General features: G+C 36.1%; 3 protein-coding genes across 10 annotated transcripts; 1 reads left to right on the top strand and 2 right to left on the bottom strand.

Moving 5' to 3' along the window:
• The first annotated feature begins 4,811 nt into the window (after positions 1–4,811).
• LOC111438414 (protein SENSITIVE TO PROTON RHIZOTOXICITY 1) lies at positions 4,812–7,334 on the top strand. Of its 2 annotated transcripts, none has more exons than XM_023076325.1 (2): positions 4,812–5,157; positions 5,667–7,334. In XM_023076325.1, exon 2 carries the CDS (start codon positions 5,698–5,700, stop codon positions 7,237–7,239), a length of 1,542 nt encoding a protein of 513 aa, XP_022932093.1. In that variant the 5' UTR covers positions 4,812–5,157; positions 5,667–5,697; the 3' UTR covers positions 7,240–7,334. The 2 variants fall into 2 exon arrangements, with proteins under 2 accessions (XP_022932093.1, XP_022932092.1); XM_023076324.1 differs by having other exon boundaries at positions 4,813–5,165.
• A 3,556-nt stretch (positions 7,335–10,890) lies between these two features.
• LOC111438377 (FHA domain-containing protein PS1) lies at positions 10,891–14,816 on the bottom strand. 2 transcript variants are annotated; one of them, XM_023076269.1, is made up of 7 exons: positions 14,466–14,816; positions 14,172–14,380; positions 12,764–13,843; positions 12,146–12,730; positions 11,932–12,067; positions 11,448–11,839; positions 10,891–11,217 (listed from the first exon to the last, which is right to left on the bottom strand). In XM_023076269.1, the coding sequence occupies exons 1-7, from the start codon at positions 14,701–14,703 to the stop codon at positions 10,984–10,986; spliced, it is 2,874 nt and encodes a 957-aa protein (XP_022932037.1). In that variant the 5' UTR covers positions 14,704–14,816; the 3' UTR covers positions 10,891–10,983. The 2 variants fall into 2 exon arrangements, with proteins under 2 accessions (XP_022932037.1, XP_022932036.1); XM_023076268.1 differs by having other exon boundaries at positions 12,146–13,843.
• A 4,702-nt stretch (positions 14,817–19,518) lies between these two features.
• LOC111438383 lies at positions 19,519–24,243 on the bottom strand. 6 transcript variants are annotated; one of them, XM_023076286.1, is made up of 13 exons: positions 23,830–24,243; positions 23,157–23,618; positions 22,757–23,082; positions 22,574–22,666; positions 22,389–22,479; positions 22,221–22,314; positions 22,039–22,136; positions 21,821–21,890; positions 20,783–20,886; positions 20,584–20,700; positions 20,426–20,502; positions 20,300–20,344; positions 19,519–20,218 (listed from the first exon to the last, which is right to left on the bottom strand). In XM_023076286.1, exons 2-13 carry the CDS (start codon positions 23,475–23,477, stop codon positions 19,699–19,701), a joined length of 1,956 nt encoding a protein of 651 aa, XP_022932054.1. In that variant the 5' UTR covers positions 23,478–23,618; positions 23,830–24,243; the 3' UTR covers positions 19,519–19,698. The 6 variants fall into 6 exon arrangements, with proteins under 6 accessions (XP_022932054.1, XP_022932053.1, XP_022932055.1 ...); XM_023076285.1 differs by having other exon boundaries at positions 23,157–23,536; XM_023076287.1 differs by having other exon boundaries at positions 23,157–23,528.
• Between the last annotated feature and the right edge of the window lie 1,198 nt (positions 24,244–25,441).

The following is a 25,441-nucleotide window of genomic DNA, read 5'->3' as shown; positions in this document are numbered from 1 at the left end:
CATACATACATGTTCTTACTTATACAAGGATCCTTCACGTGATAACATTCTTTACTTGCACAAGGATCCTTTAAATGAAAACATTCTTACACAAACATTAAACCCAAACATAATTTCATATATTAATAAGAATCATAAACCTCTACCTATTAAATTATGCAACATAAAAAAAAAGTGTACAAAAATATAATAGGTACTAAAAAGATGTAGCAACCTTGTTTTGGTCCACATAAATATTCCTCTTTAATATAACCAATTCCGAGTAACACTTTAGGTTCGAAAGTTGTTGGTTAACTTTTATAATTTTTACAAACGGAAAGTTTGTACCCTAGGCATAATAATAACATCCCGAATAACATTTTAACTTCGAAAGTTGCTGATTAGCTTTCACAATTTTACAAACTTAAAATTTATACTTTAGAACGATAAAACTATATTTTCCAAATTTTGGTTTGAGTATGATATTGGTAAAGAAAATAGTACTATAAAAAAAAATAACATAAATGTTGGGAACGTGGATACGATAGTAGAGAAAGTAAACCTACCATTTATTTTAGAAAAAATAATAAATATAGACATTAAACCTGTTTACTACTTTGGTATGTCTATTTCTTTACCGCTAATAAAATATTTATTATTTTATGGGATAAATTATAAATAATTATTGAAAATTAATATTTTTATTATGTATTTTAAATTTATAAATAATTATTTAAAAACACTTCTATTTTAAGAAATTTAAACATACTTTTAAAACAAAAAAAATGTCATTTCATAAGAAATACAAATTAAATTCTATTACATCATTTATTTATTTATTATATATATATATGTATGTATATATATATAAAACATGTATGTATATATATATAAAACATGTATGTATAATGTTTATACATATATTGTATATGGATAGTTTTCCTCTATTTTTTCTTAAATTTTAAATTAACGGAGGTTTTTACCTTCTTTTACATACATTACATATCTTTTTTTAATAGTACAACACTCGTATTCTAAAATTTATTTGAGAAAAATAATAAGTTAAATTCTCAATTTTAAAATATTTTTTTTTAAAAAGGTTGAATTTATACCGTTTAAATATATAAACCTTTCCTTTAAATATATGTCAATATATACTTTTTTATTTTTTTATTATATTTTTTAGGTTAATTTAATTCAGTTACAAGATTATTAATAAATTATTTGTTAACTAAATCAAATCATAGTCATATATTTTATTAAAAATTTCAATTGATTTGTGAAAACATAGAGAGATTTGAGCATTGATAAAAAAATTGTTAGATTTGTTTTATTATATTAAAGATGGTTTCATGTTGCTAGGAGAAAAACTAATAACAATATTATCTATTTTGTAAACAATATAATATATATATTTTTTTATTTTGGTTGTTAATATAAATACTTGAAAAAAAAAATCAAATAATATTGTTTTATTTATTTTAGAATAATATTCTTATATTAACCCAATCAAAAATTATTTATAAAATAGGCCTTAATTCTTTCCTATATCTCTAATCAAAATAAATTGGGATGAAATAAATTTTCATTTTAATTTTTAATTTTATATTATATAATGATTACTACTATGGTAACAATAATTTATTTCATTTTGATTTCTAGTTTTATAAACAATATATTTCATTTTGATTTCTAATTTTATATTATATAATGATTCTACTGTACTACCATTGTTAACAATAATCTAAAAATAATAATTAGAATTATAGTATTATACATTTAAGTAGTGTTCGATTAGGAGTAAATATTTCATATCTCACCACAAAATTTTCAACTCATCCCTACCAAATCAATCAATAAATAAAATAGAAAAAAATAATAATAACATCATCTATATTAGTAGTTCAATTTTTTTTTTTAATAATTGAATAAAATATGGGCTAAATTTATTAAAAAAAATATTTTAAAGTTTCACTATTTTTTAAATTTCAAAAAATAAAAAATAAATATAGTTTTAAAGGTTAAAACATTAGGTAAATTTTTAAAAAATATTTTTTTTTAGGAATTATTCATATTTTTTTTGTTGCAAAATAAATAAATATTTTATGGTAATAAAATAAATGTAACGAACCTAAATTTATACATAGTCATAGGCATTACTAACTTCTACTAGTTCGCTCATATGCAGAACATACTCTTTCAAACGACATCATAAATAGCATAACTTTCGAACAAATTTAAAACATCTTCAACTTTAAAACAATGTCATGGTTTTACGTGTTCTAACACATAATACTGAAAAAAAAAAATTGGAAAACAATTACAAAATAAATGGAAATAAATTAAAATAACGTGAAATGCAATACAACTTATTCTAAGTTATGACTAGAAATTTAAACATGTATTACCCTATGCACGTGTCATGGTCTCTACTTAAGATGCCACCATCATTTGTATATGAGCGCCTTACCTTTACTCGAAAAATACTCAGCAGGAGACTCCAAGCCTTGTCATTGATGGTGGAAGATGCACCAATGTTGCAAGTACGATGTCGATTAAGAGGTTGCAAATTCTAACTCAACATCATCTTAAACCTTAGGTGTTTCAATGGCTCAATGATAGTGGAACAATGAAGGTAGTTTCTCAAGATTTTTTTTACGTTGGGAAAATACGAAGATAAAGTTCGTTGTGATGTGCTATGTGTTACTAATGCTTGTTGGGAACATATCGCTCGGTTGACCTTGATAATTTGATAGGAAAGTCATGTATGATGGTTATTTAAATAGATATTCTTTTATGAGGGTAGAAAATTCACTTTGTACTTCCGAGTTATGTAAATGTATTTGCTGATCAATAAAAGTTGAAAAAAAAAAAGAGTACGAGAAAAAAGAATTGAAAAAAGAGTGAAAAAAAAAATTTTATCTTTTTTTTTTTTTTTGTTACGCACCCAACGAAATGCAAGAATTTGATTAAATATTTAAATGATGTATTACACTAGTTATATGATGATGTATTACTTCTTACCATAAAAGATCTTGAATCAAAATTTGGCACCTTGTTCTAAATCAAGTCACGCCACAATCCAACTTATTCAAACACTTACTCGCTTTAGTTTTAAATTGAGTCACTTCACAATCCAACTTGGTCAAACACTTATTTTGGCACCTTAGTTCTAAATTGAGTCATTTCACGATCCAACTTGGTTAACACACAATCCAACTTGGTCAAACACTTATTGAATTTGACATTGTTCTAAACTGAGTCACTCCACCATTGAACTTGGTCAATACTTACCATCGAACTTGGTCAACACTTGATTGAATGGCTAAGATGCAATTTACCACAAGAATTAAATGAAACTGACAAAAGTAACCCTAAAATTTATAAGGCTAAATACCTCACTTTGATAGCTAAATTTCATACATCGATGTATTTTATACGGTCATGGGAGGGTATTTATAGTTTCCACTCCTCTCTATATCAAAAAAAAAAAAAAAAAAAAAAAAAAAAACTTTCACAAGTAATTCCCTGCCCTTTTGCCCACCACGTGAAATTATAAAATTAAAATAATAAATAAAGTTTTTTTTAACTCATTATCAATCAAATGTAATTAATAAAGTTTTTTTTAACTCATTATCAATCAAATGTAATTGATAGCAACTCATCTAATATTGACTTCCGAAGCTCTAAATGGTCCTCAATTGAATTAGCTTATAACACATGCAATAATGATTGAACAGAACCTATCCAGTAGATGAAAAATGAATTCTTGTTGAATCTTCTTTGCCTTGGATCGTGTAATAGATGCACTTGGAACATTTTAAACATCGTGATCATTATCACTAGGACTACATAAGTAGATGGCTTAGGGTGAGTACTTCTATTGAGGGTAGAAACGACTCAAGACTTCTTTTTTGTACCCATCCATTTTCCTTCTTTTTCAGGTGTTTGCAAGCTGCTAGTCGAGTTGGTTGGGGGCGTTTGAGAAATACGCGATCACAAAGGGGGTCATTCCAAAACGTCAATCCTTCTTTGTATATTGAGTCTTTTGTATTTCATTCTATAATTTTATCTCAATCTCATTTTCTCCTTTATAATAAATTTGAACAACATCGACATCGTCTTCTAATTTGATTTCATTTTTTTTAATGTTGTTGTTTGTCTTTATTTTTATTTAAATTCACCATATTTCTACCCTTTATTTTATTTTACTTTTTCTTTAATTTACTTTTGGTCTTTTGTCTTTTTTATCACAGACGAAGTGTCAAACCTATAAAATCGAGTTGTGATAACCTAGGAACAATATGTTAGGATTAGCATATGAGGAACAAGTTATTATTGGAACTCCTACGGGTTAAGTTGCATCCCGTGACCCTATTCATATATTTTTATTTACGTTTTGATATCTAAATAAACGATTATGATATGATTGCTATGTCGATATGACCATGTTTCCATCTTGTGTGACACCATGATGAACCAATACGTATCCATATCTAGTAAAGAATTTAAGTCATGATAAACCATGATTTTAACGTGGGACCTCATGCATCTATTTCTATACATGTTGTATATAAACGTGTCTACAATGATATCATTTTCATTATTTTTCTCTATTGATTTTCACATATGCATATGCATATACTACAATGGTCAAGCCTAGAGAAACGCTAACGAGCCTTCCTAGTAGAGAAATATTATGACCGTGGTTCAAAGAGCTCCCACTCGGTCTGAACCTTCCCCGGTTATGATTCCCAACCCATTTCCCTTCCTTTTTAGGTTCCAATTTCAACACACTCTCCATTCTTCACTCCAATGGAGAAGAATCATTCAACTTGGATGGGTCCCATTTCCCTCCCTTCTTGTCTTCTTCCCTCTTCCTCTAATCCCCTGCTTCCAAATCCACTCAAAATCCCACCAATCCACGGCTCTCGTTCTTCAATCCTCCACTCCACGGCCCTGATTCCTGGGGTTGACCGATCCCCCACCCCCATCTCAGCATTCCATTTTGGAAGCCCAGACCCCAGAAAGTCATCACAGGCTGCTCTTCCTCCTCTTTAATTATAACCCACTTCACTTTCGCTTCCTCTATCTCTCCCTCTCTCTCTCTGTTTTTGTTTTTGTTTTTGGAGCAGATTGATTCAACTTCTAACGGGTCTCAGAAACAATCGCGAATCGGTAAATCGGTAATTCTTCTCATGCCTTCTTCTGGATTTTAGCAATCGCGCTTGTTTGGATTGGATTCTCTTGATTTCGTTTGAATTCTGTTTATCGGTGTTTTCGTTCTATGTGTTGGTTGATTGAGATGGAATTAATTTGGAGTTTATGATGATGTTTGGGGATGATTGAAAGAGAGACAAGATGTTTGCAAGTGTCTGATTGTTTGTTTGTTTGTTTTTCGTCAACATTAATCTGGAAAGTATGATTTGTATTGTTGATTTAGATTTGAAAGTGGAGTATATGTTGAATGTTTGAAGGGATTAATCAATGGAATGAAGTGGATTAGGGCTCAATTTAGGGATTTGACTACGAGATTCATATTTTGTGTATTTTCCTCTTTTCGAGCCAGTTGACTTTCTTTCTGAATTATGAACTTGAACTCTTCTGTGCTCAAAATAAGTTGTTGAAACTGATTGCTTTGGCCTTCTTTCAACTGAGTTGGAGAATTTGTTTGAAACTCGTTGTAGATCCAAGTCAAACAGTACTGAATCTTTGAAGATGGATCCGGAAGATAGTTTGTGTAGTTCTGAAGTTTGGACAAAATCTTCATCGTTTCCTAATATTGATGCCCAGCAACCTGAACAGAAATGGGTAGATACTTCCATTTTAGACTATGCTATGGACCAGCCCTTTCAAGAATATGAAGAACAGACTGAATCGAAGGCATCCTTAACGCGTAGCTCGAATCAACAAATTGGAATCCTGAATAAAGATAGTGATCAGATGAATGCAGCAATTCTAGGCAGTAAGGTTCAAGATTGGGACCCAAGAGCGATGCTAAGTAATCTGTCTTTTCTTGAGCAGAAGGTTCATCAGCTTCAGGAACTTGTGCATTTGATCATTGGCCGGAGGAGCCAAGTGTTGGGGAGGCCAGATGAACTCGTAGTTCAGCAACAGCAGCTGATAACTGCTGATCTAACTTCAATTATTGTTCAGTTAATCTCAACAGCAGGTAGTCTGCTTCCTTCTGTAAAGCATAACTTTTCTGCAGCTGTTCCTCTGGTCGGGCAGCTGGAGCCGCCACTCGACAGGGTTCTTTTTGCATCTGAATCTGGGACGAATAATGGCGTTGTTCAGTCGCAACATGGTGATGGAACTAAACTTCCCGAGGTTCCAACCCAAGTAGACGAGAGTAGCAAGTATGGGAAGGAACGGATTGAAGAACACGAATCAAAGGATGAAGAAGACGCAGACGAAAGCGAGAACCTCCCCCCAGGTTCATATGAAATATTGCAACTAGAAAAAGAAGAGATCCTAGCACCTCACACTCACTTCTGTGCAATATGTGGAAAAGGGTTCAAGAGGGATGCAAATTTACGAATGCATATGAGGGGTCACGGTGACGAATACAAAACCGCTGCTGCTCTTGCAAAGCCGAACAAAGAAGCGAGTTATGAGACGATGCTGATTAAGAGGTACTCGTGCCCCTTCACCGGGTGCAAACGGAACAAGGATCATAAGAAGTTTCAGCCTCTAAAAACTATTCTGTGTGTTAAAAACCATTACAAGAGAACTCACTGTGACAAAAGCTTCACTTGCAGCAAATGCAACTCCAAGAAGTTCTCAGTAATTGCTGATCTCAAAACACACGAAAAGCACTGTGGGAAAGATAAGTGGCTGTGTTCTTGTGGGACTACTTTCTCTAGGAAAGACAAGCTGTTTGGACACATTGCTCTCTTCCAAGGCCACACTCCTGCAATTCCTCTCGAAGAATCCAAGGGAACAGCCATGTCCTGTGATCGAGGAGAACGCTACGAAACAGCGAATAAGCTCGGGAGTATAAATTTCAGTTTCGGGTCGATTGCTTCGGGAGGAAGTTCAGTTGAAACCATAGCAGCAGCAGATGCAAAAGGTGGTGTTGATGATCCTCTTACATATTTCTCGCCATTGAACTTCGATCCGTGTAATTTTGGTGGCTATCACGAGTTTCCTCGACCACCATTCGAGAACGCAGAGAATGCGTTTTCGTTCCTTATCCCGACATCTAGCAATTACAACCAAAAATCTGGCGCAGAGTCAAGCTGTAATAACCTTGAATGAATAATATTTCCTTAGCCCCTTTGGCTTTCTGTAAAATTGCAACATGGTGTACTTCTGTAGCTTCCTCAGCCCCTAAATGAATTATTTTGCTTTAATCCTTGTGTCTGCATTATTTTCAACCTCCCATAATTCAAAAATTAAAATTTTTTTTTATTTTAAAAAAACTATTATTTTCTTCCTAGGACGACCCACAAGAACTTTCATACTTATTTCATTTTTCTACACAGGGCCCGTACGTACGAAGATAGACTCACCAGTCGGTTCGCACACCTCGTCGGCCCTTTTTTGATCAGACTAGCATTGCGGACATCCGATAGGAGTAGTGACCGTCGTAACATCATGTTCATGTTAAACATGATGATTATTTTTTTTTTCTCATAATGTACCCATCTATACTCATAAGGGAAAAAATCTCTCGATGAATGTGACATATAATAATGCATGAGGTCCGACATTTTTCACATTAATTAAGTCAGGTAAGACAACCCCTTCCATTTTTCTTCATATCATATCATTTTATAACATAGCATTTAAAACATATTTCGAGATTGTTATCATGTCAAAACATCTTCACTATGTGTCATTCATGTCATACATCGTGTTATATCATATCATGCAAATAATATATCCTTCAACATACCATATCATAATATGTATTATATCATCAGTCATATCATACTATATCATGTATCATATCATCAAACATATCATATCATATCTTAATGCACTTGAAATCGTGAGTTTTTCGGTGTTATTTTTTCTTCAGAATTTACATCCTCAATGACGACACATAAAAATAAAAAAATAAAAAAAAAATAAAAAACCAAGATAGCTTGGTTATTCCTTTGCATGCCTCGCCATCGTTCGTGTTGGGTTTGAGATTTTTGGTCTGAGCGGCAATTATGTCCAATGATGAGGTGAAACTCAAATCAACTGTGTGATAATCAAGAATACTTACCACTGTACCACAATGATTGAGTAATTTTAACATGCCAAAAATCTTCGAGTCAATCGGCTATTTTTAAGATTTTATAAAAACGATGCCATTGTCGAGAATCAAACCCGGTCACCAGCATGACATGTAAGAATACTTACCGCTATACTACAACAACTTATTGATTATATAAAAATGAAAATAAAAATTCAAACCGATTGTCGGAATCAAATAACATGTTCATTTTGGCTAACATAGCTATTCTCCACCAACCTTATAGTCTGGTCGGCCGATAAAAATTGAAGAATAAATATAAAAAATATTCTCTAAAAAGAAATCAGGGATTGAACCTGAATCACCTGGCTTGCCAAAAATCCAAGTTCAACTAACTACCTTCCAATCAAAGAATAAATATAGCAAATATTTCATATCGACTAACTATGATATCTCTCGATCAAATATAGAATGCTGTTGTCGAAGATCAAATCTGGGTCACCCACAGTTTGGAGCACGTACTAGAATTACTACAGTTATCCGAGTAGCAAATACCATCAAACAAACTATAACTAATTTAATGAGTCATTCATAGTTTCACCATCTGAATTAGCTCGTACTTACACATGCCTAACTTAATTATTTAGACAAGCATATGACTACTCGCAAGATCAACTAGGTACCACGGTTGCTGGCACCAGACTTATCCTCCAATTGATCCTCGTTAAGAGATTTAGATTGTACTCCCTCCCTATGTCAAGATTGGGTAATTTGCGCGCCTACTGTCTTCCTTAGATGTGGTAGCCGTTTCTCAGGCTCTTTCTTCATAATTGAGCCCTAATTCTTTGTCACCCACCACCACCATAGTAGGCCACTAACCTACCATTGAAAGTTGATAGGGCAGAAATTTGAATGATGTGTCGCCTACACCACAAAAATACTTACCACTATACTACAACGACCTGTTGATTTAGGTTTTCTAAATATCTCCTAGCGGGATTAAATGATATGTTCATTTTGGCTTGCCAAAAATCTCTTAGTAACCAAGCTATCCTCTACCAACCTCATAGTCCAGTTGATAGAAATTGAAGAATAAATACAACAAATAAAAATCTCTTAGTAACCTAGATATCCTCCACCAAGGTCGATAGAAACTTCATAGTTAGGTCAATTGAAATTGAAGAATAAATACAACAACTAATCTCTCAAAAGAAATTGGGGATTATGACCGTCAACAATACTTACCACTATACTATAATAATTGTTACAAATGATTTAATACAAATAATTCATGTAGAGACATGTGAGTGGAGGTATCCTATACAATGAGTTTGTATAAACTTGACCAAGAAATATTTAATCTCTCTTTATAATTCTTTAATTGAGAAGATTAATATTTCACATGATGATTTGTAGAGACTCGATCTTAATCCTGAGTGAGTTATGAACTTCTGCCTGTGAGTACTTATCCTTTGGTTTGTATGGGTGAGAATGACTCTTGTAGCTGATTCAATATGTTTACCATTGTGGGGACTTGACCAAATATGGAGCGGGAAACATAATATCATGAGATGAAATTCACTTCTTTCGATATAAGGAAAGTAGATGAGTTGTTCTATTCGATGCTGATTTTGGGACTTGAATAATGGAGCATCACCCTCCCTAGCCTGAGAAGAACTTGTTTATGATTGGATCATAAATAAATTGTTCATCAGAGAATCAATGTACTTAGGGTGAAAGATATAATTACAGAGGTAAAACGAATTTTTGATTTAGACGTATGAGTTGTTTGTAATGATTATAGCAATCAACCTAAATTGTCATTAAATTGTCATTCAATGCATAAAAGTGCATCTCTACCTTTAGTGGAGTGACATATATTTAATAAATGATAATTGTATTATTTGAGCTTATCGATGGCTTCATAAGGTCTCCTGCTAGCTCTAGAAACACCAAGAAATTAGATATTTAATATATTAGATATTTTAAATGCAGATGAGATACATTAAATAAAAAATATATATTTGAAGTTTGAATAAGAAATTAGTTTAATATATATTTGGATATATTATAATATTTAAATATAATAAGATATTATATCCTAATATAATAGATATTTAAATATATTATTTGACAAAAATTCTGTAAGAGTAACCGTAAATAGTACCTTTAGGTTGAACCAAAATGTCATATTGATCTCTTACATTTTCTCCCAGGGAGAATTCTCTCCTACTCCTATCCTTCAAGATTTTCTTTTAAAAGAGGTTCTCACGAGTCTTGATCTTATGTTCGAGTCATAATAAGAAAAAATTTGTGGAATGTGGAAGAACTTCTACGTCCTTGAAATAATTCAAGGAGGGTTGCAAGCTACCATTTCTGCAAAGGTAGAACTTTTGTCCTCATATTTATTGTTTTCTTTTAATGTTTAATAAAATCAAAACCGTTCCAAATGTTTTTGCTATATCGATAAAGAGTTCATTCCCTTGTGTCATAAGTAGGAGCCTTTAAGGACTTGATGTCGATCGCATTCCAAGGAGATGATCAATGTGGGATAACTGAACCAATAACTAGAACTTCAAGTGATTTGGACATAAACAAGAATAACTGTTTTAAAAACAAGCACCAACGGTCAAAAAATGGAAGCCTCAAGTCGTACTTTTAAAAGTTTAAAAGTAAAATATCTTTCCCTCCTTAGAATTTAGTATGTTACTAAACTGTATATAATTCCATATTGATTGCAAAATTTACTAAAAAACCAGCAGTTTCCGAGAGTGTGCAAAACAGAGTCTGTTGTTACAAGAGATAACAGAAATCTCTTATCTGGACACTCCATAATGGGAGTTGTGAAGCAAAATGAGCTTCAGGCCCTTGGCTCCCTCGGACCCTTTCGACGACCTCGACGAGCATCGATCGTACCGTTCCCTCAAGACAACATCATCAGGGCAAGACCAAGTAAGTCCCCTTGGAGAGCTATCAGCCCACAAGAATCTCTCTGAAAATGGATTCACTAAACTTTCCCTGAATTCTTTGGCCGTTTCACAAATTAGTCCCTACAAAACAACAAAATTCAATATGTTTGTAGCTATGTGTAACAGCCCAAGCCTACCGCTAGCAGATATTGTCCTTTTTGAGATTTCTCTTTCAGGCTTCCCCCCTCCAGGCTTTAAAACGCGTCTACTAAGGGAAGGTTTCCACACCCTTATAAAGGGTGTTTCGTTCTCCTCCCCAACCAATGTGAGGGATATCACAATCTAACCCTGGTATAGAGATAGTAGAGTACCTCAGCCATGGCTTTTATTTTCAGGGTCACATCATCGCTTAACACAACAAGTTGTCCATGATTCACTGCCCTCCTCCTAGCGTGAAGAGCACAGTCAAGGATATGATCTTCTGGAGTTGGTGAAAGAGCTTCCATCAAACTTCGCTGTGCAGCAATGGACTGGATTTTGCTTGATGTCCTCCACAGCAAACTCTCACTGCTCTCCTCAGTGTATGGAGCTTGAGGAGTAGCCGGAGGTGTTGCAGCAGGCCTGCCTTCTTCCCAACTCTCAACATCAATCCACCATCTTGTTTTCACCATGCAATCTTCAATCCATTCAAGAACTGAAGCTGCCTCTGTTGTTTTCCGGAAGAGGCGACCGTGTCGTCTCAAGCAATCCAGCTCCCTTATGACTGATTCCAATAAGAATTGATTATATTAATCATAAGAACATTAGACAGCTTTGATCACACAGAAAAAAGTGTAAACTTGTCGAACTCGTTACCAATTCGCGGAACGATCAAATGTGTCCCTTGGAGACCTTGTAAACGCTGTAGTGACTTCATTGATTCCTTGTTCAGAAGAGAATTGATGTCCACAACCATAGTCCAACGCTTCTTCCCTTCTACTGTGAGTTTTTTCTGCAAAGAAACACTTACTAAGCTTATGTTCTTTATAGAATCATTTACAAACATGTGAGAAATATTTGATAAACTGACCTTCATGGCCCCTGTCGACATAGCTATATTACTCTTTCTGGCAGAAGTAGCCTCCGGTCTCTTCTTTTCGGCCAAATTCAACTGCAATGATTGGAACGGTGCCCGTTCCATTCCTCCTCTCTTTATCAATAACTTTTCCTTTCCAAACTTCCTATTCTTAGAGATTTGTTTTGCCAGTTTTTGTTCTTGGAGAGCTCTGGGAGTTTGGTTCTCTTTGTCTGATTCTTCACTTAGCTCTTCTTCTTGTTTCACATTATGTCTAGACTTGAACATTGATGTTTGGGACTTGGATGACCTGAAGGAATCCCCACTGCTTTCTATGGTAGCCTTCTTGTTCAATGATTTCATCAAAAGTGTGTTTGGTGTGAAATTCTCCTTGTCTGGAGTAAACATTTCTTCTTCCTCCTCCCCACCCAAATCAGAGAGAAGAGTATTTGTCACTGTTTCATCTCCTGTTATCTCAGAACTCATTTCATCCATTAATGAAGTCCCTGCTCGATTTTCTCGACTCGCTCCTATTTCAACTCGAGGAAAACCAGTTGGTCTACCTCTTCTTAACCAAATGCTTCCTCCCATGGCTGATACGTTCTCTGATCTTGTGGGCGAAGTTGCTTCTACATTTTCATGTAATGTCTGGATTTCTTTCTTAACTGCAATCTTTGAGCAAACCTCAACAACGTCAACAAGGTCTGTTGCACAAGGTAAAAAACTGGGCTCTGAGAGTTCCTTATGTTCATAATCTTTCTCTGCTACACTTTCGCTCGGTTCAAATGTTTCTAGTCTTGCAGTATATAACTCTTCATTTCTTTTATCTACATAATCTTCCCCAATTTCAGCTTGGCTTTTGCTTAGCATTTCCATGTCCTGAAGGCATTGTTCTGTGCTAATTGAAGAGTGATTGTCTTCTAGAGGATGCAGCAGCTCACGTTCCTCCATGAACTCATTCTTTTCTGTGGCAGTTTCTGATTTTACTTCTTGATCTGGTGCTACATATTGGATTTCTACAACATCCCCAACGTTCGAGGATGAATTCCTCTCTGCAAGAACTTGTCGACTTTCAATGTCGAATGGTTGAGGCTTCTCATCATCAACCACAGCTACATTACTAATTTCTATCTGTTCAAACTCATTTCTAGATGAGCTCTCGTAGATGTTCAAACTCATTTCTAGATGAGCTCTCATTTCTATTGAAGTGTCTTCAATATCAGAAACATTCCCTTTACAAACAGACATGGAAGGGGGTTGCAGGCTCTCCTTTTCATTGTCTAATTGTTGATATCCATTCTCTGAAGTGGTAATAACATCAACCACAGGCAAAATGTTTGAATTAGTTTCCTCCCACTCAAACATATTACAAGAGGAACTCTCGGTTTCACTATCAAAGATTGAAGACATGATAATGTTTTCAACATTAAAAGACAGATTATCAGCTGAAAGAGGCAGACAAGGGGATTGAAGGCTCATTTCCAAGCTTTTCAGTTCATTTCCAAATGGTATGCTAAACAAACTAGTTTCCTCCTTTCCACATTCATTGACAGAAGACACAACCATGCCTTCAACTTCTCCAGATGGAGGTGCTACACTGACTTCCTTTATCAACTCCATGTTCCAACTCTCATCAGAATATAAAGGCACAATAGAATCAGAAACTGAATCCTCCACAGTTTCTTTATTTTCATCTGATAATGAGATCTCCTTCTGTAGAACAATCCATTTAATAAGAACAAGAGAACACACTTCAAATTTAAACAAACTAACTCCATTCTTCTATGTAATATCAAACCATGTCTTTGTAAGTTAAAAAAAAGTTAAATGACTTTCAAGTTTGATGTATTTATATGAACTTTTCCTAATAATTTCATAAAGTTTCAATTTTGTGTCTCACTAAAAAAAAGTTATGACAGGCACATAAGGAATGCGAAAATGAAATTTAGGGATTTATTACATAATCTTAGACCTCAGTTACCTATTAAATGTTCGAAGTACCCAGAAACATTTTCACAAACACCTTACAGGCAGACATTACCTCGCAATCCTCCACGGCCTTCTCGTCTATAATTGCAAGTTCCTCTTCCTTATTTTCTTTAGGACATTCAAAATCATAAGCATCTCTCAAAGGAACCCAATGAAGCTTATAAACTCTGCTGGAGCCACCAACACTGAGAGTATCCCCTTCCCTCATCTCCACTCTAGCCCCTGCTTCAATCCTCTTCCCTGAAACCCACGTTCCGTGGACTAAACAAGACCCACAATCCATTAGAGCCCAAGAATCGACGAAATGAGCAAGAAACGGAAAATCGCATTATTAATTTAGAATTACCTGATGATAAATCCACAACAAAAACCTTGTGCGAAGAGGGATTCAAATGGATTTGAAGATGGAATCTGCTAATGCTTGGATGAGTAAGCATTATGTTGCAATCTGGGTGTCGTCCGAGAACTATTGTCTCCTCGTTCTCTCGATCTGTAACATTGTTGACTAGGAAGAGGTTCTTGAGAATCGCGCCGTTCTTGAGGACGGAAAAGACTGGGATTTTTTCCTCTTCCCTGTACGCCATTTTTGAAGAAGAACCAGCTGGGATTCTTCGATTTTGTTTCTTGAGAGAGAAGGAGAGGAAATGGTTTCAAAATTTGTGTGCGCCCTGTGGGAGAGATAGGAAAGAGATGGGATGATCGGATGTTATTGGTTTCTGTGGTTTTGCATTTTGAATATTTGAAAAGACGACCGTTGAGAAGAATTATTGATCGGTTACGAATTATATCTCGGATACAGGTAGATTAAATTATTAACTAAAATATATTAGTTAGAAAAAGAAATTTAAAATTATTTAAAGGCTACTACATATAAAGAAATATATATATATAAATCTAAAAACTGAAATGCATTTTTTAAATTACTTATATTTAAATCCGCAACGGGTGATTCTGCTCTTGATTTCGAGCGAGCTTTTATGTATGGTCATATTCCGAGCGAGATTTAGAATTTGTGTTGTTTATTCTAAGGTTGGTTATATTTCAATTGTAAGGTGTGAGCTTTGAAATACCACTTGTGATTCGAATTACACCACAAATTTTGTTATTAATAACAGTTGCATTATTCTAGCATGCAAGTTCTAAATATAAGAATTTGTAAAGAAAATCTTAGCTCTCAACGATAAAAAAAAATAGAAATTTTATTCTTTTTAATTTCAAAATGTGAGCTCTCTAGTCCAAGAAAAGAAATTTATATAGCCTTTACCACCTTGGCCGTTAATGGTGGAGTATGGTAACCTATGTGGGTTACAATAAAACCTTAACTCCTCTGTTAAGCTTATGACAAATAAATATTTAAATTATAATTAAATAGTGTAATGAGTAAAATGTGTTTATAAGTCATCCTTGTATTAGTTCCATAAATTTAGCTGAGTTCATTAGATGCAACTTAAATTGCATTTAATGCATCTCTTTCTTGAATCTCAACTTTGCACAACATATAAGGGATGTAATGCTCGGGAAAAAGAAAAAGAAAAAGAAAAAGAAAAAGAAGAAAAAAAACTCAGTCGCCGAAAACTCGTGCCAAGTTTCGCAGACCCCACGCGAAGCGACAACCACATCTCGCTCAACCTTCAGCCCACGACTCCCAGAATTGATCAGAATACCTGCAAACAGAGAAAAGAACGAAAATACGAGAGAGAGAGATTTCGGATAACGTTGGCGAGTTTCCAATTCCTCCGACGAGCCCCAAACCACCCTAAAACCGACACCAAACGCTCAGTTACTACCATGAGAATGATCCCTAACGAAAGCACAATAACTCAGGGAATGTTTTGTGCCTTTTTGTAAGCGCCGGCGTCGGTAACCGAGGTCGAAAAATTGGGTTTTCCTAAACGTTCTTAGATCTGTGGTTTTAGGAACTTTTGGGCCACTAAACTTCGAGGAAGGAAAGAAGGATGACAAACAGAGAGGAAAAGGAAGAAAGAGGACCGAAATCGACAACGAAAACGTTGCGGAAAGGAGAGAGAAAACGCGTAAAAAAATCGGCCAAAGTCGAGTAAGGAAGACGAGATCCACGGATCTGGGTTCCCAAACCCAAAACTCGGTAGAGCAGCCCGACTTCTTTCCCCTCAGCCTCTGCCTTCGACCGAGTCCAACTACAGCGGCCCAAACCTCAATCCAGCCCAGGAGGCACGGTTCAGCTGAACCGACCTGAGACCAGACCCACAGTCCAATCGAACCGACCTGCAACCCAAACGCTTGCGGCCTAATCCAGTAAACCGAGGCCCAACAACCAGCCCAGCCTAGTAGCCTTCTGCAGCAGCCGACCCGAACTGCAATGTGACTCGCGCCTCGACCTGACGCTTACCGCACACTCTGCGTCTGCAACGTGGCACACAGCGGCGCAGGTGGTCCCTTGGCTCGGTGGCTCCCAGCGACTGTTTAACTCGGCTCCCCTGTTTCCAGCCTGGTTTCCACTGTTTCGACCCTTTCGGACCTGTTTTCAGCCCCAATTAAGGTATTCGAGGCCATTTTAGAGCCGTATTTCACATTTATTGAATTATTGGTAAATTAATTGTGAAATACTAATTGAAGGTGGCAAACGGTCTAATAAGAAACAAACCCCGACAACGTAGAAAATAGCTCTCACGAAACGGGAGTTTACATTTAGCTAATTAGGGAGTACTTCGACCAAGGCCAACCAAGTAAGTGGCCTTACTATAGGATATGCTAAAGATTGTTTGAATTATGATGATGTATGAGTATGATGTTGTGTTGTGATGTATGTTAAATGTACGTTATTTATGTTTCGATGCATGACGTACATGTTATATCTAATGCACTTAATGACTTCTATGATGAGTATGATGTATGCATGACGATGTTATTAACATGATGATGTCTTCCATGTTGAACATGCCTTATGATGTTGTTTGCCATATTGCATCATGTCGTTAGATCGACATAGGACACAACCCTAAGAGTATGAAAATGATATAAATGTTAATATCCGCGAGCACGTGTTACATAGTGTAACCAAGAGATGAGACTAGAGGGTTGTGTCAGAAGAGATGTATAATTGAACTTGGAGGGACCTCACGCATATTGTATGTTCATAAGCATAGGGCTACTTTCCCTAGAGATGATGAGTGCGGACGCGCACCGTATGATGAGCACGAATGCGCACAGGTGCGAATGCACACAGATGAGGGTGTTCATGAGGAGCATGACACTATGGGGTTCCGCTGACCTCTGGACGTCGCTACAGATTAGCTTGACCAGAGGGTTCAAGGGGTGTGCGAGCGCCCTGGAGATTCACACTCGCACGTGTGAGTCGTGTGTAAGGAAGTACTACACATCCAATTTGTTCGAGACTAGAGGCCGCCCTTAAGATGATTAGAGATAGGTTCTTAATTCATGATGTTTGCATTAGCATGGCCCCTATAGTGTGGTCACTTATTGAGTATATATTCAAAATACTCAGGCCGTGTGTCATATTGTTTTTTAGGTAAAGGCAAGGCACCCATATACGGTTGATGGCGGCATCGTGATCAGAGACTGTGGCACGTGCATAGGATAGTTGCATATTTAAAATTCCTAGCCTTGGTTAGGATAGGGTGTTTGCATTTCATTTATTTAAATTATTTAATTTATAATTGTTTTATCTTATTTTGAACTCCAGCACAATGTTTGAAACACGCAAGTCTGGCAGTGTTTTCTAATGTTTTAACGTATTCTGAAGCTTTAAAATTTTCCGCTAATAAAGATGAGCATTCTTAGAGTTATATTCTGCATTAGAGATGAGCATGAGACGTTAGTGGCGACTCTAGATAGGTGAAAATTTAGGGTCGTTACAAGGAAAGTCTCCAACGTCTTCTAGAATTTCCTTTGATGTGCTCATCATAGCTTGAATATAAGTGTACAAGGCTTGTTGTAACTTCTTAGCTCTCGTCCTTGTAATTGGATCTTAAGGTATGAAAATTCCTTGGTTGTGGTTCATATCAACTCTCTTTATATATTCCGTTTATAATATAATGTTCTTTTATCTCTTAATTATAATCTTTGAGCACGCTATTTTAGTTGAATTGATACTTTAAGGGTGTTGTTTGCTTAATTGCTATGTGTCACAATTGTATTAAGAAGAGAGAAGGATGTGGCCCCATGTGCAAACAGACAATGAGACATCAAACGAGTGGAAAGCTCATCTTGTCACAACCCGACTTTCACGAGCTGCAACTTAAGTTTGACTTGATGGTGTGAAGACAATTTTTTCGCAAAATAAAAACAAGATACTTAAAACATAAGTAGTTTAAAATACAAAATAAAGAGTAGACAGGTAAGGCTTGTATATGCCACCTGCTCTAGAGTCCGCTTCCGACCTCGACCAACTCTTTGTTTACCTAAAAACATAGAAAACTTAGAGTGAGTACAAAGGCTTAGTAAGTAGCCTACTTATAAGGTCTTAATCGTATTCTTAATGTATGGTAGGTACCACCCTTTTTCTTGTCCTATTCTTGTCCTTGTCTTTGGTTCTTGTTCTAAAGTCTTATTCTTGATTCTTGTATCTTGAGTGGTACCTAGAAAATTTATTGTCTTGTCATTCTCAAGTTTGGGTACCTTAGGACGTGGTCGTGTGGTAAACATGCTTGACTTGATTTATGTCCTTAAGGCAGTATATTAATTACTTGAAAATCAAAGGCTAACCTAATATTTATTTGTTTGACTTTGAGCCTTAAGATAACATATTGCTAATTGAAGCTTATTTCTTGGTTTTAGGTAGCATCATGATCGAGAGTTGTCATAAAATTTATCTTGAGGTAGCAACCTGGCTACTTAAAATTCAAGTGCTAATCATAAGCTCATCTTGGATTAGGATAGCCTCCAAGTTGCATGATGTAATAACCAAAATAAATTAGGGGAAAAAAAGAAAAGGAAAGGGAAATTTGTCCCATGTTGCTTAAGCGGGGAGAAGTGGGAGTTGGCCTCTACTATAAAAGGGTCCCTTACTTCATTTCATCATCCCATTTGAATGGTACAAAGTTAGTCGAAGAATACATGTTCTAACGGCTTTAGACGATCTCTTCTTACTGGTTTCAACTCTGCAAAAACATTTAAGGTCAGTATGCCTACCTTTTAGGTAGTTTAGAGTGCCCATTTACAATATGATGGAATTCTTAGGTAGAATTAAATTTCAGATAGTAGTGTTAAACTAGCATCAAGGAGTCGTAGTAGCTTCAGTAAGTAAGTGACCTTACTATGAGTATGGTTAGAAGTTTATGTTTGGTTAGAAGTTTATGTTTGTATGATGACACGTGCTCCATGGTTCTGCACGTGCCATATGCTTCATATGTGCGAAATGTTTATGAAATGATATAACTATTTGATACGATGAGATAGAAAAAGGGATGTAAATAACTTTGAATTATTATGAAATAATAAAAGTATTTGTATACACAGAAGTGTAAGAAAGTAATATCACAAAACCCCCCCTCACAATTTCTACAACTACACATCAAAACATGCCATCATCCATACATATTTTCATATCCAAAAAACAAGTCTTGCTCTTTGATCTCCGATTATGAAAAGCTTCCAATATTATCGACTCTATCGATGACATCCAAAGCTTTCATACGGTCGATGTCAAAATCAATAATCGGGATGGAGTTCGGCCTCCGAAGGGTGGACGGATCCTTCTTGGTTTCATTGGTTGGGGAATGGTTGCTGCTTTTACTTAGCCTATGGTACTTACTTAACCTGGTTTTTGCTGAATCAAATTCCTGACTCTTACTTATTCCCGGGGTAAGTTTCCTTTTGCTCACATATTGAAGCATTTCCTGGTCTTCTACCGTCAACGTCGAGGATGGAGAATTTGATTTCTGGTTCGATAAATGAATCGTTCGTTGGTTCGGAGATCTAATTGGTGATTTAACAGGAGACCTTATTCCAGTATTACAAGCTCTAGCTTGGCTGATCAGATGGTGAAGCCATAACACCAGTTCAAGGATGTAGGACTCCGTTTTTTCTTTATCTGCATGATAGAGCGTCTCGATCCTTAGTAACTCGCTCTGGCCAGAAGGCTTTCGGTTTGTTTCGGCCCTGAAACAACAGATTTTTCCATTAAGTTAAAGAAAAAAATAGGGGAATATAAGAGAGCAGCATAGCATGTCGATAACCCACCCGGAATTCGCCCATTCTCCAACCCAACCGAAACCGTGATGAGCCCTGAAGAACAAGAAGAAAAGAATGTGTATGAAGCTCAAGAATAATAATTGTAAGCTGTATATCAAAGGGAAGCAGTTGTACTTGGTAGTGTTATTGGCAATGGGAACAAGCCAATGCAAAGTTTTCTCCATCTCGGCTTTGATTTGAGGAATTGTAAGCTGCAACAACCAATCCACAAAATTAATATGTTCTAACAAAACATCATAATCAGTAATGTTTTTAGTAAGATTCACAAGTACCTCTTCTTTGGGCTGAAACGTCTGTAGTTTTAAGCGTAAAGCCGACTTTATACTGGGAGGTAGTCCGTGATATAAAGCATCCCTTGTGTTAGGAGGTACGGAACTCGAACGAGATACCTGATTCAAGAACGTATGCTAATTCAGAATATTTTCGGAACAAAAACGTGCAAAAAATTTGAATTTGGAAGCTGATACTCACAAGTGTATCGATTTGACTAACGATATTTGCATAATGCAAAGCGAGACCAGCCGTCCCTAACTTTTTGTGGCTATTCTGAGAACCTTTGGCTGGTTTTTCATCATCTACAACATCCAAGTGCAAAAATATACTAAAATGAACAAAGTGCTGAGCGTTCAATATCCCCTAGGAATGTTAGGATCGGACAAAAACGCACATACTCGATCAAGATGAACATGAAGAATAGGAGAGAGAATGCAAAGAGAAATATTGGCTAAAGGTTTTATTAATGACTTAAGATATGTAGACTAAGAATGAATACAGAGAAGGAAGAGAGTACATTTTCAAAAAGTATATTTTCAAAGCTCGCTTGATGAGATATATATGATTCATTTTAATATATATAGCTTTACCAGATATAATCATCTACTGTATAAAACTATCTACCATATAACCGTTGACTAAGCTATAAATAAGCCGCAGTGTAACGGCTTAGATCCACCACTAGCAGATATTGTCCTCTTTGCTAGGGGAAGGTTTCCACACCCTTAAAAAGGGTGGTTTGTTCTCCTCCCCAACCAATGTGGGACATCACAATTCACCCCGCTTCGGGGCTCAGCATCTTCGCTGACACTCCTTCCTTTAATCGATGTGGGACCGTCACCAAATCCACCCCTTTCGGGGCCCAGCGTCCTTACTGGCAACATCGCCTCGTGTCTACCCCCCTTCGGGGAACAGCGAGAAGGCTGACACATCGTCCGGTGTCTGGCTCTGATACCATTTGTAACGGCCTAGATCCACCGCTAGTAGATATTGTCCTTTTTGGGCTTTTAAAACGCGTCTGCTAGGGGAAGGTTTCCACACCCTTATAAAGGGTGGTTTGTTCTCCTCCCCAACCAATGTGGGACATCACACGCAAACTCCACAGATATAATCATCTACTATATATAACTATCTACCATATAACCGTTGACTAAGCTATAAATAAGTAGCAGGCTCCATAACCCAATAAGCATTTGCTAAATTATGTACAAGTTATCCAACGTTTTAAATGCGTACCGACACTACCGAAGGCTTCATGAATCTCCAAATATAAGTAATGCACTATGTCCACAAGCTTCTCCATCACCTGTGAATACATTCATTATATTATCTTACTCTTCCCATAACTCCATATTTGTAAGTACATGAGATGGTAACTTCCCAATGAATTCACGCATAATATCCATCAAATGACATACACGGTATGATGAGGTATAAACAACAGAACTTGGTACCTCTTCGAGAATCCTGGACCAGAGAGATCTCTTCTTCAAACCTCTAACATGCTTCTTTTGGTTCTTTAACTCCGCCTTTAAGATCGAAATGCTATCTCCTGTATGTCGAAGTGATATGCAACAAAGTGATCAAACTAGGAGAAATTCAGCTTCATCACTACATAATTGAAGTCACTAATTACCTCTTTGCGTCGTGTTCGAACTATCCTCCTCTTGAAGCTTGCGCCGATAATCTTGTTCAAATCTGTCCAAGGCTTGTAACTCATGATAAAGTTCCTGCAAACAAAGAGAATATTTTGTTGTCTTTTAAGCAACATACTTCACAACAGTAAAGATAGATATATACTCACGGCTGTGTACTGTACAAATGTCATCAACTGCTGCATCACTGCCTCAGCATCTTCCTTCAATTGCTTTTGTGGTGTAACTTCTGAACCTAACCTGAGTATACAATAATCAAACACAACACGACATCGAACACTATTATAATATAGAAACCAGGAAAACGGGAGGCTAGGATTCCATCAGACGTTACTTATCAAAATAGCGATGCAAATTATGCCATTGAGGATCTTTACAACGATTTCCGAAGCGAATCACTTCACAAGTGAAAACTTTCAGTTCTTCTCTGCCAGAATTCACAGGAGAGAATTAATATTTTTCAGAGTTTTGAGTTCAAAGAATGATCCAAATAGTATATTGAAGTAACTAACAACACCTCTTGTCTGCTGCTGCAATTCTCAAGAGTTCATCCATGTCTCTTGATATTAAATTTTGGACCCCTTCTGATGGAAGCATTTCCTCCTTCAAGACTTTGATGTTACGTTTTGAGAGCGACTGCATTAGACTAGAACCCTTCACAATGGTGTTGGCAACTTCAAAAGCTAAGATTAAAATTTTGTTCCCTTTTGTTGTCACCCCTGAGGTGAAACCACCACCGAGGTTCAAACTTGTCACACTACTACCAAGTGTATCCAAAACATCAACAGCCTTTCCTAGCCCAACAGTACCAGCTCTGCCTAGAAGAGAGCTCATTTCTGAAACCTAATATTACAAACGCAATTCATTTATTAAACTCTTCCATTGTAGAGTTGCAAGCAAAATGTGGGTGCTATTACCTTTGCAACAGCTTGTCTCGACTTGGTTGATCTAGATTTCTGAGATAACGTTCGAGATAAGCGAGGAATTCCATCGTTGATATCGTCCAATCCATATGGAACCACCGCATTCACCTCCGGGAACGAAAATGGTTCTCGTAACGCCTTATTCATGGAATCAGCAACAGCAACAGCAGGGGTGGAATCACTAAGTTTGGAGGGCAGTCCATATGTATGATGAACCATGCCCAACTCATTGTTAGAATCACCAACCCCTCCACCACCGTTACTGCTACCAATATCATCAGAAGTGGTTCTTGTTCTTGAACAAACTCCACCCATTGTGTACAAAAACAAACCAAACTATATTTGTCCTGCGTCCACAATTTTAATCTAAACCCCTAACGAAACAAATGTCAATCAATTTGAAGCTCCAATCCATCCACCATAGGCATTAAACAACAGAGTTCAAAGATCGAAAATCTAAACAAACACATGAAGAAGAAGAATTATGAAGCTATCACCAAAACCCATATTGTAAAAAATCAATTTCCATCCACAAGACACCCAAACACAATCATTACACACAAAGAAGAAACACTAAATCAAGTCCAGTAAAGTGGTGTTGAAGATCTATAAGAAACCCAGATAGAAAAAGGGGTAAAAACGTAGGAACTTAGAGGAAAAGACGAACCAGGAAAGAATTGGGAAGCGTAGATGGATGTAGAAGAAAGGGAGATTGAAACTCCGGCGGTTTAGTGAAAGAATAAAAGGGTATGGAGAGGCGATGATGTTGAAGCGATTGAAGAAAGGGGAAATGGGAAGGGGAGAAAAGGCGAGTGGAGAGGAAAGTCAGGGAAGGCAGCTTACAAAAATCAAAAGAGAGGAGGAAGAAGTCTGCGGCATAAGCATAAGCATGAGCATAGGCAAGCGGGTGTGTGGTCAAAGCCCCCGAGAAGCCTCGCCCCACCCTCCCCTCCATCATGCTTACTAATACTAATTTCATATCATTTTCTTCTTTAGAACACTTCAATCCCTCGCTTTGGTGGACTTTTCTTCTTCTTTATGCCGCGTGTTCATCACGCGACTTTCATTCATATTCCCATGAAGATGAAGATGAACAATGGGTTTGAATCAATTCATGTGGATGTGTTTATATGTCAATTTTTAAATTCCTGTGGAATAGAATTTTTAAAGACCTTAATTCCATTTAAATAGGATTTTTTTTGGTCAAAGATCATAAAAAAGAAGAACAAAATCCACAATTTTCTATTATGAAGAAGGTCCTGCACAAGTTTTAATATTTTTTAAATCAATTTTAAATATTAATTTCACGGATAAATTATCTTATTTGTTTATTTATTTATTTATTTGTTATCTATGATTTTAGAAATCAAATTAAATTTTAAAAACTAAAAAAAAATGTTTCCAAAAATTTATATTTATTTTTTAAATTGGACTAAAATTTTGATAAAGGGAAGAATATATTTAGTATACAAAGTATATATGAACTTTCAACTCCATAAAGTAAATGAATAAATAAAGATAAATTTTGAACTACCTTGTTGTAGACGGTAATCCTTCACGGTTCTCTCAAACTTAATTTTCTCGAATCTTAAGGTTTAACTGATGTCTTTACGAGGTTGCGGTTGTTTGTTGCCACAATTGCACTTATTTGGGACTCTATAGTGTGATGTGTGGTACTCACTCTTGTCAATAAAGTGAGTCAGCCAACTAAAATTTGGGTCACTGTTAACTCCGACTACATATGCCCAAACTTTCAACTCCACTCTTTTTTAGAAAATGGAGAGAGATAAAAGTTCTAAAAAAAACCCTATAGATAAAGTTCTAAAAAAAACTGTTTTTGAAAAATGATGGTAGAGAAAGTTTTGAAAAATGTTTGGAAAGCAATGTAGGAAAAAAATGTTATAAGATAGCATGAAATAAGCAGCAAGAATTGATTCAAATACCCGGGGGAATGAATACCCTCGAACAAGGATCTCCTATGTGCCCTCTTAATCCATTCAAATACCCCGGGGAATGAATAACCTCAAAAAGCCTGTTAATCGCTTCACATTCAAAGGTTAGGGATGAACCTCTTTTCATCAGAATTAGGATGGCTTTTCATCGAAGAAGCTACTGATGACTGAATGCCTGATAATCGAATCCGTTTAGCTAGGTGGACTCTCTTTGCTGATAGTGAATAGCCCAGAAAAGCCAAAGAGCAGCCGGATGAAACTCCAAGTCTGAAGCAGGAAGTCAGTCTTGATATGATGATTGAGTAGAGCCTACAGCCTTATATTCCG

This window comes from Cucurbita moschata, unplaced genomic scaffold, assembly GCF_002738365.1.
Source record: "Cucurbita moschata cultivar Rifu unplaced genomic scaffold, Cmos_1.0 Cmo_Scf00074, whole genome shotgun sequence".
Taxonomy (NCBI): Eukaryota; Viridiplantae; Streptophyta; class Magnoliopsida; order Cucurbitales; family Cucurbitaceae; genus Cucurbita; species Cucurbita moschata.
The sequence above is the reverse complement of the archived record's forward strand: the minus strand, read 5'-3'. Positions and strand labels throughout refer to the sequence as shown.